Source organism: Motacilla alba, chromosome 1 (assembly GCF_015832195.1).
Source record: "Motacilla alba alba isolate MOTALB_02 chromosome 1, Motacilla_alba_V1.0_pri, whole genome shotgun sequence".
Lineage (NCBI taxonomy): Eukaryota > Metazoa > Chordata > Aves > Passeriformes > Motacillidae > Motacilla > Motacilla alba.
Window position 1 is genome coordinate 68,698,853 of NC_052016.1, and position 18,780 is coordinate 68,717,632.

General features: G+C 34.9%; 1 protein-coding gene across 4 annotated transcripts in view; it reads right to left on the bottom strand.

Moving 5' to 3' along the window:
- Nucleotides 1-18,780, bottom strand: part of DIAPH3 (diaphanous related formin 3) — a 204,823-nt gene that overhangs the window by 144,194 nt on the left and 41,849 nt on the right. For all 4 annotated transcript variants that reach the window (XM_038131457.1, XM_038131473.1, XM_038131466.1 and 1 more), the window contains 8 exons: nt 15,779-15,889; nt 15,217-15,335; nt 14,378-14,494; nt 13,043-13,161; nt 12,859-12,923; nt 12,149-12,253; nt 9,570-9,905; nt 8,474-8,588 (listed from right to left, as the gene is read on the bottom strand). In XM_038131457.1, coding sequence (XP_037987385.1) covers nt 8,474-8,588; nt 9,570-9,905; nt 12,149-12,253; nt 12,859-12,923; nt 13,043-13,161; nt 14,378-14,494; nt 15,217-15,335; nt 15,779-15,889 — 1,087 coding nt within the window. The remainder of the gene's footprint in view (nt 1-8,473; nt 8,589-9,569; nt 9,906-12,148; nt 12,254-12,858; nt 12,924-13,042; nt 13,162-14,377; nt 14,495-15,216; nt 15,336-15,778; nt 15,890-18,780) is intronic.

Sequence of the window (18,780 nt, forward strand, 5' to 3'; positions counted from 1 at the left end):
CACTGCTCCATTAACGCATCATCTTGATTTTTTTTTTTGTTTTTCAAAATGAATTGTCCTTGAAATGAATTTCTTCTGAAACAAGCCATTCACTGAAAAACTAAATGATAGATTTTCTAAAGGACAAAAACTAGTGCTCATGGAAATTTAAATGCTAATAATTTTCATCAACAGTGACTTTGAAGGTTTGCCAAATAAGGTTTGTTACACATTTCTTGCGTGCAAATTATTTTTCTCAGTTCACAATGAAAAAAGGCTGCAAAAGCAGTGCTGTAATGAAGATTTTATTACACACAAATATAGTGTTACCTTTAGTCAGAGGTAAATGTTTGCAACATTAGATTGGAAATTCATCAAAAGCACTTAGTGCATAAACACGTAGCAAAACCAAATAGGAAGTAAAAGCCCATGAAAATAGGTTTGTACCAGGTGTAGAGTTTTATACCTCCTGTGTGATACAAACATTAGCAAATTAATTCATGCAGAATTCTCGCCAGTATAGTGATAATTATATTGAAATTCTTAAAGTGAGTATTTTCCCTTAAATAAACAAAACTATTAGATTGAGCAGGGCACTGTGATGACTTTCCATAACTTGCATTTTAGGATCCAAACTCATTTTTTTATTCTGTTGGTATTTATAGTTTTGGCCTTATGAAATTGAGTAGACTTTTTTGATCTCTGGATACATGAAAATAATATCTACCTCTTCTAAGATCTTACTTGTTCACACTATGGAAACATTTTCTAGTAGAAGTCAATAAAGGAATGCTTTTATTGCTTCTAAAACATGAAGCCTTCAAAGGCTTTTCCTACCACAGTGCTGGGAAATGGGAGTGGAGTGCTTTTGTTACCCTGAATATAGTGTCATATTTTCATGAAACATAAAGTGACTGCAGACTGATATTGTATTTTGTGTGGAAATCAACTATTAAAAAAAAAAAAAAAAAGAATCAATTGTTTGAAAGAAAAAAGCTAAAGGTGAACTAAAGGAACTACTCTGTCCAGGCACTTCACTGAGCAGAAAAGCCTAGCATTCAACTCAATCTGGATTGAAGCTGACAGGAAATAATAGTCTGCATGTAGAAGGTATGAAACACTCATTTAATAACAGCACATACTACCGCTCTGTCAAAAAGAAAAAAAAAAGGTAAAATAAATTAAAATTAAGGTATAGTTAATACTGTGCTTAGGCAGATGCTTACAAATGCTGTAACAAACTCTTCAATAATATATTTTCACTATCTGACAAAGCAGCTCCTAACTAAAAATACAAATCAAAGTACCTTATCTAATAGAAGTTTTTCTAACCCTATTTACAACATCTGTTGACACGCGCTTTCCTACAGTCCTATCAGAAGGATGATCCGATGTTACTCATGATTCTGACATACAGTAGAACACTGATGACACAGTCATTCAATAATTAATTAATTCAAAGGAGAATTCATCCTAAGAAATTGTCAAAGAAGGAGAATAAAGGGGAAAACATGCTACAATTTTAGCTTCAAAAAAATCAAACTACCAAAAAAATTATTGTTAGGCTATTTTAACCACTGCTATGCTAATGTTTTTTCCATTTTTCTATTTTTTGTTTGCCACACATTCACAGAGTTATCTGGATATCGAAGTCAGGTTTTAAGAGTTATTCACATCCCACTTCTTTAAATGCATTTAACAGTCTGAACAACTGAATGTTTCTCCTATCCATGACAGGACATCAGAAAAAATAAATTAAGTTGGATTAATTTTCCCTACATAGGGTCTGTTTCACTGTGACAGTAATCGGTAGGTGACCTCTGTGCTCGAATTTGACACACAAGCTTTTCTTTTTTATCAGAGAGCAGTTGGGTGGGCATCTGGCAGGCAGCCAAGCTCAATGCACCACAGAAGTATATTCACTCACTGATTCTTATGCACCAATCTCTACATAACAAATATAATTTGCTACAAATATTTAAAAAGGATAAGAGCAGATATCATTCTATTTGCTAAGAATATAAACAACTAATATAGTTACTACCAAGCAACACTAAATATACCATTCACTCTCTTCATGTGAAGATGATACACTCAAGTTGCAAGATACCAGTGACATTCCAATGCATTAGCTGCTGTTCCTTGCAAATGCTCGTAACTTACTTCTTCCTTCTTCAGAAATAAACTGTTTTTCCTTATTTCATTTTATATGCACAAATCTTTTTGAATAATTGTGCTTTCAGGATAGTTAGGATGATACTGAAAGGCAGCCAAAGAAATGCATAGCAGGCTTTATTTACTTCTACTTGTACAGTTACATTAAAAGGTAACTCAGGTTACTCGGTGCTGTATTATAGCAGAAGTTCCTAAACTATAGTGTTGGCAGTCTTACAGGTTTGTAATAATAAGATTCTACAAGAAGTAGAGTTTGGAGCTACCTCTGATACATCCTCTGGAGGAGGAAAATACAAGGTTATTGGGCTCCACCTAATCTTTCAGATGGATGACAGCATGCTCTCTTGCTTATGCAAGGTAGGCTGTGGCGTGTTAAACATGGCACTAAACTGATTTATATTGATAATTTGATCTTCTTGGTAGCTTTTACTCTCTTTTCTGATTTAAAAAATTTGAGACTTAATTGGCACTATAGCACCTTAGGTCTTGATTTTCCTTACAGCGTATACAGGGGAGAAAAAAAATTATAACTATATTGACCTTTTCAAGTCAAGTGCCAACAGAGATAGTACTCCCATAGAAGTGCTTTATTTCTGAATAATCAAGTCTGGCAGGAGCTCTGGTGTGATGGGATCAGACACTGCCATTTCCAATAAGATTAGGATGAAAATCTGTCCTAGTTGATAAAAAAAATAGAGAGAGATCATGCAATCTTTCTCTCTTGAGTTTCCAAGCTTAATTCCCTTTGATATCTACAAAAGAAAGAAGAGAACATTTCTAATTTTTCATGCCATCTCCCATTAGCTGCAGTTATCAGCATATTGCTAAAAAAATGAAGAATTTACAAGTGATTTCTTATATGATTGATGTGCAATCTCTAATCTTCATTTGGACTTTATCACTTTAAACATAAGAGTCTTTGGATCAAGCCAAATCAACTTATTGGTAGGATATTTATAAATACAGCACATTTATTATAAAGCACATATTTCACGAAACTACTAGCTTTTTTATATTTTGCATGCGTGAGATTTCCAACTTGTCATTTTGGACTGAAATGTTCAAGATTTCTTTTTTGGTGAGAGGTCGCCTTCTTGTGTATTCTTTACAACCTCCTAAGTCTTGGAATCACCTTGGCAAACCACTTCAATCACCCAAAGGATTACTGTAAAGAATAGGCAGCTGGTTCTCTCTTGTTATCCTGAACACATATCTCACATTAGACCTAACCACTACAGTCTCACTACATGAATTACACTTACTGACAGACTTCAGCAACTTTCTGCTATAATCTTCTCCACACCAGTACCCTTCAAAGCACTCCACAAACCCAGTGTTTGCATATTAAAATTTACCTTATTTCAGTATTGTAAGTCTTAAACACAGTAGTTTGAAGCCACTCCAAGCAACGTGGCAGTCCTATCAATGATTTAGAAACAAGAAGTGCAATAAGAGAGGTTCATAGAAAAGACATTATGCCAGCCTTACCACTTCTTGTAATCCATTCTCCTCACTTAGCAAAAGAGAAAGTTCCCTCCTACAAATATAACCTTTCCTATTACTTTTGGACCATTTTTCCCTGAATTTTTCTAATGTTCTGAACCTAGTGAACTTTTGAAGTCATCTCCAAATGTTCTCACCAACTCCTTAGCTAGCTTCATTTACAAAAATTAAATACACATTTCAAAATTAGCTGAAGGCTAATTAGGCTAATTAGCAAAAGGTTTCCTTTGTAAGAAATTCAAGATTCACAATGAATATGTGAAGAACATCCTGTTTGTATTTATCTAGATATATTTAATGAGTTTTTCCATTATCTTTACACTTTTACATTTTTAATGCTAAATTTTTTCTTGCAATACTATCTTGAACTTCCCTATCAAGACACATACAGTTTTTTACCCCATAGCTTTAGCTGCTGGCAATTCTTCTGTATTACAATACAAAGTTTACTCAAATTTTGGATATAGTTGAATCTCCCACTTTATTATCGCAAAATATTCAGCTTCTCTAATCTTAACATTTTCTCATAATATACATGTTGTGATCCAAGAACTAATAATACAATAAATTATTATGGAAGGAATTTCCATTCCCAAGGTTTTGCACAGGAGGTTTCTTTTACCCCACAAGATTTCCATGATTCTAGAGCTCATGCTATCTTTATGCAAAGTGTCACTCCCCTGCCTGTACATCTAGTAATTCCAGCAAAGTTAGCAGCCTGTTAGCTTTACAGACCAGTGGTTATTCTTCCATCAGGCTTCCAGTGTATTACAAAGCAGCTGACATTCAGTAATAAGCATTTGTGTTTGTTCATCTTATCTCTTAGGATTAAATAACATAAAAGCACATGTAGACTCCAGCTCTGCTACTCAGTATTTAATATATCAATTAACTTTAAGTCACACATTTAGTTAACTGTTTGCCAAAAATCATAGTAAGAGATTCCTTTAAAACCATTGTTGCCGGAAAGGCTTTATTACACCTCAATTTCTTCATTGGTCTGAGATGATGAGGATAACCCTGGTAGGTAATTCTTAGTCTCTTGATATTTCATTTCTTTCTCTTTCATGTCTCTTCTAACTACCCTTCATACCAATCCTGCTTTTTGCCATTAAAATGTATCAGATAACCAAAGATCACCCATGCAAACCATTTACATTCATCAACTTATTTTCAGAACTTGTCAATTACTTTTCTTTTCCCCCAGCCAGAGAATAGTCATGGAGCTGTCAGAGGTACACAAAACCAACTCAGGTAACCAACTCACAACCAAAACCAATGGCCAAAACAAACCCACAACAAGGGTCACCACGATGATAATCCAGTGACATTTCACAGGTGATAGGTTCACTGTATCAGTCAGGGATATCACCACGACATAGACAGGAACAATGACCTAAAGGACGCACTCACGCACCGACACACACAGAGCCCTCTCGCTCCGGCTTTTATGACAAAGGTGTTGATTTGCCATTATGCCCTTGACTAAATTCTAAAAAAAAAAATCTCATTTTATCTTCAGTAAGTTGCTACCAGAATACCATCAACAACTGCTTTGATAGTTCTCAGTGTTCATCTCAAGGTTTTATTGTTATAAAACATGTCGCTTTCACAAAATTACTCAGCTTTCAAAAAGTGACAAAGTCAGCTTTATAACACGCAAAAGAATATACCCTGTATCATCTATAGTCTGTATGGACTTTCCACAATCACCATCAGCAAGTAGCACAGTGAAAACATTTTCCCCAGTAAAATACCAAGACTGCTGCCAGCAACAAGTCAAAGAAGTGATTATTTCCTTCTACTCCTCTTCTCAGGGAGATACTTCCCCACTGTCAAGGAGAAGTATCTAGAGTATTTTGTATGGGTTTCTCCACTTCAAAAAAAGTATAGGTACGTTGGAATGAGTAGAGCAGAAAATCATCAATATGATTAGAGGGCTGAAACATAAAGATGCAGACAGAAAAATTGAAAAAGTTGTCAGTCTTGAGAAAGATAATAAAGAACAAGGGAAAACTTACTTATGACAAAAATATAACCTGATAGAAGGCTGGAAATAAGAGGGAACCAGAATTCTTGGAGGTGCACAACAAACAAGAGGAAATAAGCAAAAGTTTCAACAAAAGATATCCTAAAAGATATTCTGAAAAAAAATTCAGCACAATGACAAACATGGGAACAGGCTGTCCATCCCTACATCTCCATCTTGAGACATACCTCAAACTCAGATGGAGAAAGTTCTGAGCAAGATAAACTAGACTGGTCGCTTTACAAAAAGCTGTTAGACTTTCAGATGACCTTCAGGGGTTTCTTCCATGGTTCACGTCTCCAAAATATCTCTGGATATACTCAACAAAGGTTTCCTACAGTCTGAAGCTAGGCTGTCTTTTACTACTTAATTCTTGCAACAGTATTTCTTTCATAGTTCCATAACATCTTCAGTTTTTCAATTGCTTCAATGCCTCTTCAGAATCAACATATTTTTTAACTCCTGTACAAACATCTGCTGAATCTTCAAATCTATTCTATACTGTTATATATTCCTTTTTCTAGTAAAAAAGCCTCAGTGGATTATTTACATAGACATAAGACTTCCTTTTCTAGATCAATGCTGATGTACTTTTGGCATATTAGCTGGCAAAATGCACCAACTGAATATTTGAGTACCTGCATTTGATTTTACTTAATGATAATAAAATTCACTTGAAGCATCATTGAACATTCTGATCCCCGCTTCCTCTACCAGATACCTCTTCTTATGCAAAGATTTTAATGAAAAGAGAGCATAAGCAGACCCTTCAGCAGAGTGGAAACCAGCTCATTCTTTGCATGCCATAATTTGGCTACAGAATCATTTTCAATTTCTCTTCTTTCTGGTTTTAGACACAAAGCTTTAGAAATAGTTAAGGACTGTTCCCAATCTGAGTGTAGTGAATAGCTTGCTGATTCTACTTTAAAGAGCCTGTTGTTAAATCTCCTCAAGACTGTGAAGAAAACTGTATGTCTCTAATTTCTTTGGTAAGTTTTGTTATAATCAGTAAATTAAGTATAAGCTACAAAGAAGTATCCCCTCTCTCCATGGTCATGAGAACAAAAGCAGTTGCTTTGCTGTCCTCTGCACTGGAATTCATGCTGTCAACAAGAAACCTTGAGATCTGGTCCTGCCTACTAACACACTTAAGCTTTCACCTAAAGTTCTGTAAACCAGTCACTTGAACAAAGATGAAATTGAGTTCCATGTTGCCTTTTTTTAACACCTACTTGCTGTTCTAAATAAAATCTTTAGTGTCTCCACTTCCTTTGAAAAATTAAGATCATGGCACACTTATATCACCCATGTGGGATGAGAGAGATTTCAAAAATTAAAACTAAAATGATTAAGCAGTAAGCCTCACCTGTAAAAAAGAAATAAATTTGTCTCTGGAGACCATGGTCTTTAAATTGCCACACACACACACGTTTGGTATAAAAGTGTACTTCACTGACTTTCCAACTGTAGATCCAGTAACTCTCTTCTATTGGGTTTTGTCAAAACAATGTATTCAGTCCATTCCGTTAAATATTGAGGGATGTTAATCTTGTTAATGCTAATGTTCTTGCTGTCTGTGGAGACTCACAATCCTCTTCTGAGGCATTAAAATGTTTGGCCTGAACATCATCTTGTCTCCCAGATTTTACTGTTTAATTACACATAGGAAATTATTTCCTCCAGTGGCTTTTAAAACTTCCAACCTATTAATTCAGGGAATATTCTTGGGAATTCTCCTAACATTATAAAGGCACCATAATTAGCTTCTAGACTTATTAAAATAGATTCAAGCAAACATGTCTATGGTGAGATTTTCTTGCCTTTTTCTCTTTGTACAACATTCTTAATATTATTAGGTATCAGCAGCAACAAGCTATAATACTTAAACCAGTAGAAACACTGCTAAGGCATAAAAATCATCCTTTGACAAGAATGGAATAAAGTTCTTGGTTATGGTAAAAAAAATACTCATAGTACACACCAAAGCATACCCCCAAAAAAGGAGAAATTTGAGAATGCCATGTCATTCAATTAATAAAAATATCAAAATAGAATTTTTAAAACAAAGTAAAAATACAATAGCCACTGTTCAATTTTCAAAGAAATCACAACCCTTTGGCTGCTCTAAAGTACTACATCTCTGATACCAAAAAAGGAGGTAGAAAAAAATGTGTCAGGAAGTAACAGGCATTTTATATATGGGACAGAATAACCTAAACTACTAGTAAAACAACTTACTGCCACAGAAAGGAGAAGAGTTTTAAAGAGTTTTAAAGGAATACTGTAAAATATTCTGTTGCTTCACAATGCCTTAAAAGCTAAAGAAGCTAGGCAAATATCAAAGAAGACCTATGTTCCTACAGGTTTATCAGGAAGTAAAAAAAAAAAAATCAATGAAAGACTACCATCCATCACAGATCCAACACAGATCAATTATCATAACAATTGTGAGGGTAAACACATCACCTTCTGGGCTCCAGATTAGATTTCAGTAATTGATGAAGGTATTCTGATAATTTCTTTTTTTTTAATGTGATAAATAAAATCTGTATTATCCAGAAGAACTTCTTGGGGTTCTTTTCTGTGAGGTTTTCCTACAGGACACACAATTTTTGTCATGCTTACGTAAAATAGTTCAATATTACTGCTTTAAGCAGTCTAGAATTTTCAGACATTTTTCTTCATGCATCCCACTTAGAAATAAAAACATTAATGTTATATTATTTAAGTCCCAAGAATGTTAAAGGTATCTCCAAGAGCTGACAATTAAATCCATCAGCTACTCACCCCTTTTTTGACAACAAAAAGTAAGTTCCAATTTGCAAAGCATGTCAGCATTCTCATACTTGTCTTCTTCTGCCTTAACCCAAAAACAGGATTCTGTCATCTCCTGAGGCCTGATCTACAAGCAAGAGACAAAACCAAATTTTATTATTTTGATACTATGCAAAAACTGTGCTCTATAAAGTCTAAAGCACGTTAAATATTTAAGAGCTCTGTAAAACATGTTAATTTTAAGTACACAACTCATCTTTAGAGTTGTTAATACATTTCTTATTAAAAATAATAACATCTAAAATAAGTGGGTTTGGAAAAAAAACTGATTCTAACAATGCAGACAACACACTCTGTTATCCAAGATCTAAAAGGAGCAAATTAGCTTTGGTCTAGAGTTAAAACTTGGGCAAACTTCAAATAATCTCTGAACACAGTTGGTTTAACTAGATACTAAGTACCTTAATTTTCAGGATTTAGCTTTTATTATTTCATTAATTGTGAAAAACTCTTTACTGACTTATTTTTGGTCTAAATAATTAGTTTCCAATGTCAGTAGACTGGTATAGTTAACCTTGTCACAATAGAGAAGGTGAAAAAAAAACAAAACCAAAACCAACCAAACCCCAAATTCAATCTGTATTTTGTCAGCCATTAAATTTATGTAAGTACATTGAAGTGCTACAGACAAATGGAGAGACCTGCACTCCTTCTTTCCAGTCCAGGCTAGATAGATTCAAGACCCTTGTTTGGAAATTATATAGCTATAAGTATAGTTCAGTCATTGATCCAACATAAGAAGTCTGCTGGAAAATGAGGCATAATAGGAAGCATAAGAAGCATCCTGCTATCAAGGTTGTTTTATTCCAGACCAGAAATGACTTTTCTGGGCATCTCATAAAGTCAACAGATACTTGCCCAGATGATTCATGAGTTAATGAAACACAGTTTTCAAAAAACAAAGAAAAGCTAAAGACAGAAAGTATTCATATCTTATATAATTTTAACTAATGTATAAATTGCTTATCTAGTCTTACTTCTGACAATCTATTTTCCCCAAGTTCAATGTCAGATTTTACATCAAGTATTTGTCATTAATCAATACTACCTTAGACCAGTTGAGTCTTTTCATGGTAACCTCAGGTTTGAATTCTTTTTTAGGCTTCATTCCAAATGGCAAAGTACACGAAGGCGGGGACCACTGTATTCCAGGCAGGCCTGGCAGAGGTGGTGGTGGAGGAGCACCACCAAAACCCAGAGGAGCTCCCAAGCTATTCAGAAGTGGTGGAGGAGGAGGGGGAGGCGGTGGTGGTGGAATTGCTCCATTAGAAGGCAGCGGTGGAGGAGGAGGGGGTGGAAATTGATGTGGTCCTACACCTTCCCGTGGAACAACAGATGCATCTCCATGAGTTGATGGCAGAAAACCAGGTGGCAAAGAGCCATACTGATAAGGAAAATAGTCTTATTCAGTTTCACCATTTTATCAACAAAATGCTGCAACAGTCATAGTTTATAGATGAAATACAGAAAACCAGTTGAAAGTCAATGCCATTTGTCTTGTATAGAACAGTCAAAGAATGATAACGAGCCCAAGGTGCTTTTGATTTCATGATCGGATGTGTCAATATTTGAAGCGGACATTCAGGCCTGGGGTGGGGCACACCAAAAATGACAAACTAAAATGGTGTTTCCCACTTTTTGTATTTCACTGACCATGAGCTAAAAAAGGTATGGTAAATATCCTGAGACCTTATCTAGACTATCATGGTTTAGCTCAAATTTAAAAAAAAAGTACCATCCTGGTCTCTGTTTTCATCCTACAGATGACAGAGAAACATTCTAAGTACATAAAAGCAAAATCTGAAGAGAGAAATAGTTCTATTGAAAAACAGGTATCTTCCAATGTAGGAGCATTCTCATTCTACAGAATTGAAAACATGAGGCTATAATGAAAAAATATCCTTCCAAAAATTAAGCTTCCTTACACACTAGCTCCTTATTCCATATAGAAATGACAACTCTAATGTATCAAAATAGGATTAGGACTTCAGCAAGTCTAATAAAATTACTACTACTATTTGAAAAACTTTTATCATAGACCTGCAAATATAAATGAGAACATATCTGACAAAAACAACAAAAGAATAATTAAGAAATATTTATCTACTGGTGATAGCATAATTACCTCTTCAACTAACTATGAGCTGAAACTGATTATTTTAGAAAATTAAAGGAAATACAATATGCAAAAGATTTTAAATTTCTAAAAGGAAATAGCTGAATATCAATAAATACAAATAAATGCATGCACAACAACATGATAATGTTTTGAATTTCTGAGCATAAGCATCGTTTACACTGACAAATACACACTGAACAGCTGGGCTTCAGAAATGAAAGAAATACATCAACATGTACCAGTTGCAAGAAGAGAGTAAAGGAATGAGACCAGGGGAAAAAATAGTATTAGAGATAGAAGTCGATATGCTAAGTAGCAATTGATGCCATACAGAAGCCAAAGTTTAAAAGTACTAAGTTGCACTAATCAATTACCTGACATTCACAAAACTTTTCATGTATCCCATTAACAACAGTGGGATAACTCATGGTATAAAAATTAGTGAGCAGAATCATATGTTATGCTCTCTGTCTGCACGTAAAAGAAGTTATATTTCATGCAGTGAATAACAGAAAAAGTAAAGGGAGGAAACCAATTTCACTTACAAAAAGTATTTAAGAATGACTTCAAGATACACACAGAAAAGTACTTTCTTAAGGAATGATGTGCCACTCTTACTGTATTCGGTGTTTCAGAATGCAACTATTTCTGGCTTTTGTTCAATGTTTGACTTTGACATTAACAATTAATTTTGACCAGAAACATGAATTAGAATGACATTTCTAAATAGACCAAAGCAGAGCTAAATTAATTTTCCTCACTAAGAAAATTAAAGAAGCCAATAAATATTTTTAAAAAATCTTCAGAAGTATTAAAATAAACCCCTAGAAAGCATGTCTTTCTGATGCTTTCTTCTTTAGCCATTTTCAGAATGTTCTTCTCATTCCCGGAAATAAGACACAGGAAAAATCACTTGGTCACACAGTCTCCTTACATAGATTTAAGAGTTGAAACAGTTACAAGTAACTCAAGTTTTACTCTGAAAAAACTGCACTATTTCTCTCCATCACATTTTAAAATATCTATTTATGCTTGAAAATTGAAAAATTATCAGGGAATGTTCTTATCCAGCCACAGGTTATTTCTTTCACTGCTGAATATCCATGGTAAGGCCTCAGTATAGTAAACTGCATAATAAGCAATTTCCTGTGCAGGGATAAAGATCACAATGATGAATGCTAATCTAAAAGCATAAGACTTATTGCCCTATGTGGTTAATTACTTTGGAAATGTATGACTCTGAAAGCAAAACCCAAATGAAATCTAAGAAACTAGTTTAATTAACTGAGCTCAGGCATAAAAGGATCATCTGGGAACACACAGCTAATTAATGTCGCATTACAATTATTTATATAAAACAGGAATAAAGGAAACTAACATTCAATAATAATCAATAACAAAGATTCTTTGAAAAACCTCTCAAACATACCTTCAGAATTTGAAGAAGATGCAAAAGGAAGTCCCTTTCAAAAACATTATTTCATACATTCATTTATACTGTCTTTTACCTGTGATTTAAAAGCCTGTAATTCTGTCTCAAGTTCATTGATTCTTTCCTCTTTTTTTTGAAGCAGGGCCTGGGTCTCCTGATGAACTACAAAATCTTTTTCAAACTAAGAAAAGAGAAATAAAAAGAAAATTGTTGGTACCAGTCAGTTGTACATAGTGTCTTTAAATTCCAACTTTTCTTTTTGTGCTTTTTAAAACCCACATGATAACAATACGAAGGACACATGTCTGCTATTCCAAATTCCATGTGTCTGCTGAGTGGAAGAATCATCTGAATCACCACTACAGGTCTTCACTATACAAAATGGCATAAATACTTAAAGTACATTAAGTTAGTATAATACAGAGTAGCTTAAAAGGCATAGATATACACTAACACAGTCAGTGGATATGAAGGAGTCTGTTTTTATTCTCCCAGTTTATTTTGTTAGGGAAACTGGTAACTGCTGAAATAAATTAGTCAGTTGGTTTTTGGAAGAGTTGTACATGAAAACTTAAATAGTAGAAAGATTTTCAATTAAGGTTAACTACTTCATACCACTTGGCTTCCTAATCTACTAGGAACATCAAAATTCCCACTTTAACACAGAACTAATAGTAAGTTGAAGTTAAGAACTATGCCATGGTTCAGTTACGCCATTCATTAATGTATTAAGTAATCCCATGTCCACCTTTTGATCACATGATGATGTGATGAAGAATGACTTACTTTTCTGGAAAGTTCAGAAGCCCTCTCTTCACATTCTTCTAATCTCGCTTTATCTACACAAACATCTTGAAAAAAATCAACAAGCACACTTACACATACGCAGGGAACCCAAGATTCTTAATCACCTATTCAGTTTCACAGAGGGAAGTATGATGCCGTAATCATTTCCAAACATGGTACTTACCCAGTAAGTGGCTGAAATTTATATCTAATCTCTTACGATACGTGAAATCTGGGTCTGTTCCACTTCGATGTAACACTATCTGTGACACACACTCTTCAATTAATTTGAAATACTGTGGACTAAAGACAGAGATGAGCTATTTTACAGATATTTATTAATTTTTACACATATTTATTTATCAATCTATACTCAAAATCTTGTCTATGAACAAAGTAAAGTCAAAAGCTTTGGGCTGATTTGTTTCCATAGAAAGGCAAAAGTTTCAAAGGAAGATTACATTTGGCAGTTTATTACACAAAAGTTTACAAAAAGCCTGAAAAACAGTGGCCCTGAAGATAAATAATTCTTGTATTATAAAATCTACATCTCCCTCCCTATGAAAATATAGCGAGGAAAGATCACCTCCTGCTTCTCCTCAGTAAAGAAAATGCTCTTCCTTCAGCTTCATTCCACTAGTTTTGTGACTTTTGTAAGTACAAGTGCATTGCAGCCCTGCTTCAGTACAAGGAATGAAAAACACCTTGTTCTAAAATGCCAGGGGGTATGACAGCTGGGTCACTTGCCCAGAACATGCAAGCTGTGAATTCAAACCTTTTCAGGTGGAAGAGGTCTAGCACAGATGTACCCATAGCAGGCAAGCACCCTTAACCTTTAAACATACATCTGTGCTAGACCTTGCCTGAAATGCAAGGTTATGCAGAATGTTGTGCAGAAAACAGATGGCCCCTGTTCAGTTCATACCTCATTCCTCCAGTGTTTCCTCAAAGACAACACAAGAGTTTTGGAAGGAAAGTATTTGTCAGCTTGAAACACTTAAGTTTTAATAACTGTTTCCTTGCAATTTATCTGATGAATTTTCCAGGAGACACACACATGTCTACACTGGCCTATAATGTATACTGAAAATATTCAATTCCAACCCAAAACTTACTCTAAATTAGGCATACATTCAGATTTCTGTATAAAGTGCATTTCTTTGGTATTGTCCTTTGACTCAAATACACTACAAAATTATAATGCTACTACCATGATGTATAACTGATCAAGACATCTCTCCTGATCACTTATACTTGCAATCAATAAGGCTCAGGTCTTAACAAAAATAGTTTTCTATGTTTATAAAATGAAATTATACACAGAATTATAAGCAGAAGAGACAAAAACATATAGATGGCATTATTGATTCCAAGTTGATTCTTTTAAACATGAGTTCACAAATTACAATCCACACAGAAAGACTAAAACCTATCATTGGATTTATGGAAGAAATATTCTATTAATGACTGAATAATAATAAAAAAAATCCATAATTAACACTTAACACATTAAACATACCGGATAAAATAATCATTTCTTATCAGCAAAAGATGTTGGAGAATAGAAAGAAAATATCCTTCAGCACTAGTGTCCTTAACTGTATTCCACACCATGTTGTAAACATCATTTACTTCAGTGAAAGTGTTAAGGAGAATAATAACAAAGAATCAAAAAATTTCAGTCAAATGTTTACTGATAACTTCTTTAAACAGAAATTACAGCAGAAAAATATCCATTATATGCTTTATTTTATAAATGTTTGTCCTGCTGATATCACTGAATCATTTATGTTGGAATAGACCTCTAAGAAGATGATCAAGTCCAACTATTAGCCAAGCACTCCTAAGTCCACCATTCAGCCATGCCACTACATGTCTCATCTAGAAATCCTCTAAGGCATCTCCAGGGATAAGGACTCCATCACTTTCCTGGGGAGCCTATTCCAGTGCTTGACAACCCTTCCTCTGAGAAACTTTTCCTATTATCCAATCTAAACCTCATACAGCACACCTTGAGGCCTTTTCCTCTCATTACTTGGGAGAAGTGGCTGACCCCCACCTTACTATAACCTCCTTTCAGGTAGTCATTGAGAGCTACAAGGCCCTCCTGAGCATCCTTCTCCAGAATAACCCCAGATCTCTCAGCTGCTCCTCACAGGACTTGTGCTCCAGACCGTTCTCTGGACATGCTCCAGCCCCTCCATGTCCTTCTTGTGGGTGAGGGGCCCAAAACTGAGCACAGAATTCAAGGTGCGTCCTCACCAGTGCCTAGTACAGGGGAATGATCAGTGTCCTGCTCCTGCTGGCCACACTATTTCTGACGCAAAGCAAAGATCATATCAGCCCTCAAAAGGATATTCTAGTTCAGATCTAATATCTTCTAAACGATGAGAGAATTCAATCATGTCTTCTTCTTTATGCTCATTGAACACTTTCAGCTGAATATCTAGTGCTTCATTCTTTATATATTGTAGTTGCTGCAATGAAGAAACAGCACAGACTTGCAAAATTAGCATTTCCATATGTAAATAAATGTATCTTTTTAATAAATTCCATAAGTTTATATTAGTTAAAAGTTTAAAATTACAAGAACGCATGAGTTAAGTTAAATATTCAAAAGGTAAATGTTACTTCAGGCTGGCTTAAAATTTTTGCACAACAGTGTGTCGTGTCACATGTTCTCAAGCAAAGTCATAAAATGCTGAGGAATCAGAATAAAATCAGAATAAAGCTCGGAAAGCACATTTCACCTTTTCATTTTTATTTTAAGGCTGATTCTCATACCTTACTGCTCTTTCCCAAACTTAATAAAATGCCTTTGAGAATAATTTATTAAAACTTGTTCTCCCATTCCTGCTCTCAGGTTCAAATAATTAAAATATTTAAATAGTAATGCAAAGAGAGAAGACGAGATGCTTACTGGCAATATCTCTTTCAACCCACTGCGCATAAATTCATTTCTGATGTGAAGCCTAAAATCCAAGTCATCAGGAGATGTAACAAGAGCATTGATGAGCTGCATGCAAGCTACCTGTAATAGAGTAAATAATAAACTATCTTATTTCCAAGATTTCAATATGAATCACAATCAAAAAGATATAATAAACTAATAATTAGGCATTACATAATTTCTTATCATGAAACTACTGTAATCTTATAACTAAGCTACTTAAATTCCTGTTCAGCCACATGAGCTATAAATATCAAACTCTAGATCACAGATTTCCATAAAAATTAAATATTTTATCACTCCATTGAATTTTGTAATTTTATACAAATAAAGCTCTTTTAGCCAATGAACTTGAGCAGATAAAGCATAATTATGGACATACAAAATCATTACAAATATACATTTATCTATACAGATATATAAGAAGTTAGTGACAGAATACAGTCTGTGTATAGTGAAACATATCTTTTTCTTAAAATGCTGAGTAAATTAAACTAGCCTGAAGAACAGAATGGGGGCTTTTTCCACTTGTTTTTGAAATAGTCATTCTTTAAACATACTGAGTGTTACAGAATACTTCATGGGAATCATTCATTCAGCTCAAAAGAAAGAATCAGGCCAACAACTGAGGAAAGCCTCTTCTGAAAAATCAAGAAGCTCATCTTGAAAACTCATAGCCAGGAACAGCAGGAATTCCCTGTCTGGATTCACAAGCCTTTAGAACGATGGCAACTTACTGTTTATCTCTAATACGGATGAAAAGAGACGTTATATCCTTTTTTTTACCCCCTTTATGGTTTGCATGTTTTGCTTCAATTTACAAAAAATATGTTATTCAAGTAATTCCAGCATTTTAAGGGCTTTTTTTAAAAGCACCAGACCATTAGAATTCTATTTGGACCTTACATACTACGTCAACAATTAAAGCAATCTGGTTCAAATACTTTGCTGAAAAGCCTTTCATAGTCTAAAAAATGATGATGCATTATGCCATAGGCAAAAGGGGCTACTGGAAAGATGGTGTCCCAGTCATCTTCAAAGTATGCATAATTCCAAGTACTGAATTTACATATGGTCACATCAACAACTATCTACAAAGATGTACAAGCTACTTTGATACAGACTATGAGAAATAATAGCACCCATTAGGTTTCCAGAAGGAACATGCTAAGATTACATAATAGCACACGCCACAACCATTATCTCACTTTTATCCTATTGCAAAATACGTAAGCATGAGAGTAGCTTTATAGATTACTTCAGCTGAACTGTTATGGAGGTGAATGGCAATTAGCATAATTTAGGCCTGTTTGACTGCAGTGTTAGTCTATGTAGATGAACTTACTAGCTAACACTCTAGAAGAGAACAGCTTAGTTATGAGACCAGCAATGTAACAAATGTAAACAATCTGTTCATGCAAGAGCTGTGAACCTGCTGATAAAGTCAAGCAGGCTGTGAGCTACAATAGGTTTTTAGGGACCAAGGGTTAGAATGACCCAATTAAGCATGAGGTATTCTTCACCCAAACCCATAAATGATGGTATTTGGAGTCACTTGAAAAGAGAATCTCGAGGGCCCCACAACTCTGCATTAGGAGTTGGGACCAACTTTTCAACTTCTAGAGATGTCTGAAAGGACAAGAATGCTCAAGGGAGGATGCCATGGTTGGAACCACTGTACTAACCCATCCAATACCTCTCCTGGATAAAAGTTGCCAGGCATTTATTCTTAGATAACTCTGTCATACTACATACCTTGCCTCAACAATAACTTCAAAACAGTAATAGAAGGAAGGAACAAGCTCTGTTCCTTCTTCTTACTTGAAGAAAGAGCTGAAATTAATTTCTATTCCCTCAGAACTTTTATGAAATTCAGTACATGCAAATATCTATATTTGCATAATAATAGAAAACTATTGTTTTTATTTTATTGATATAAATAAGGAAAACCACACTAAATTAAATATACAAAATCATAGAATGGTGTGAGTGGGAAGGGATTCAAAAAGGATCATCAAGTGCAACTCCCAGCCCTGCACAGGGAAGTCCCAAGAATCACACCTTGTGCCTGACAGCATTGTTCAAATGCTTCTTGAACTCAGACAGGCTTAGTGCTGTGATCACTTCCATGGGGAGCTGCTCCAGTGCCCAATCACTCTCTGAGTGAAAAATTGATACCCAATCCTAACATCTAACTTAAATATCCCCTGACACAGCTTGAGGCCATTCCCTTGGCTCCTGTCACAGGTCACCACAGAGAAAAGATCAGTGTCTGCCCCTCCTCTTTCCCTCACAAGGAAGTTGCATATTGCAACGAGGTCTCCCCTCAGTCTCCTCTTCTCCAGGCTGAATAGATCTAGTGACCTGAGCTGCTCCTCATACAGCTTCCCCTCAAGGATCTTCACCATCCTCATTACCCTCCTTTGGACACATTCTAACAATCTTATGTCCTTCTTATATTGTGGCACCAAAAAAATGCATACAGGACTCAAAAGGATTATTTAAATCAACTGCATATGTGTTAAGATAGGCTTCTGTAACTTACTCCAGTGTTAGACAATAATCAAGTTACAACACCTAAACAAAATAATTCAACACCAGTGGAGGGGAGGAGGAATTAAAACTAACCAATCAAACAAGAAAATGTATTAAAAGAGACAGAGAACTTTGAAGAACAATTTGCAAAAAGCATCTATGATTAACACATCTAATTCCTCAAAGATAACAAAAGAAGGAAGACAACAACAGAATCTGTAGGGTCAGTAAAAGTCCATGGTGTAAAAAGTGCCCAAAGAAAACAAAGCAACACAAACAGCAAGACTTTGTCATACTGGTGTTTGAAAGGAGATCACAGAGTAGAACAGAGGCAAAACAGTTCAAAAATGGCAGAAAAACACAGAGAATTAAGCCAACATGAGAAGTAATAAAAGAGCATTTACTCCTCAAATATTCAAAGCTTTAAAAAAATGGAG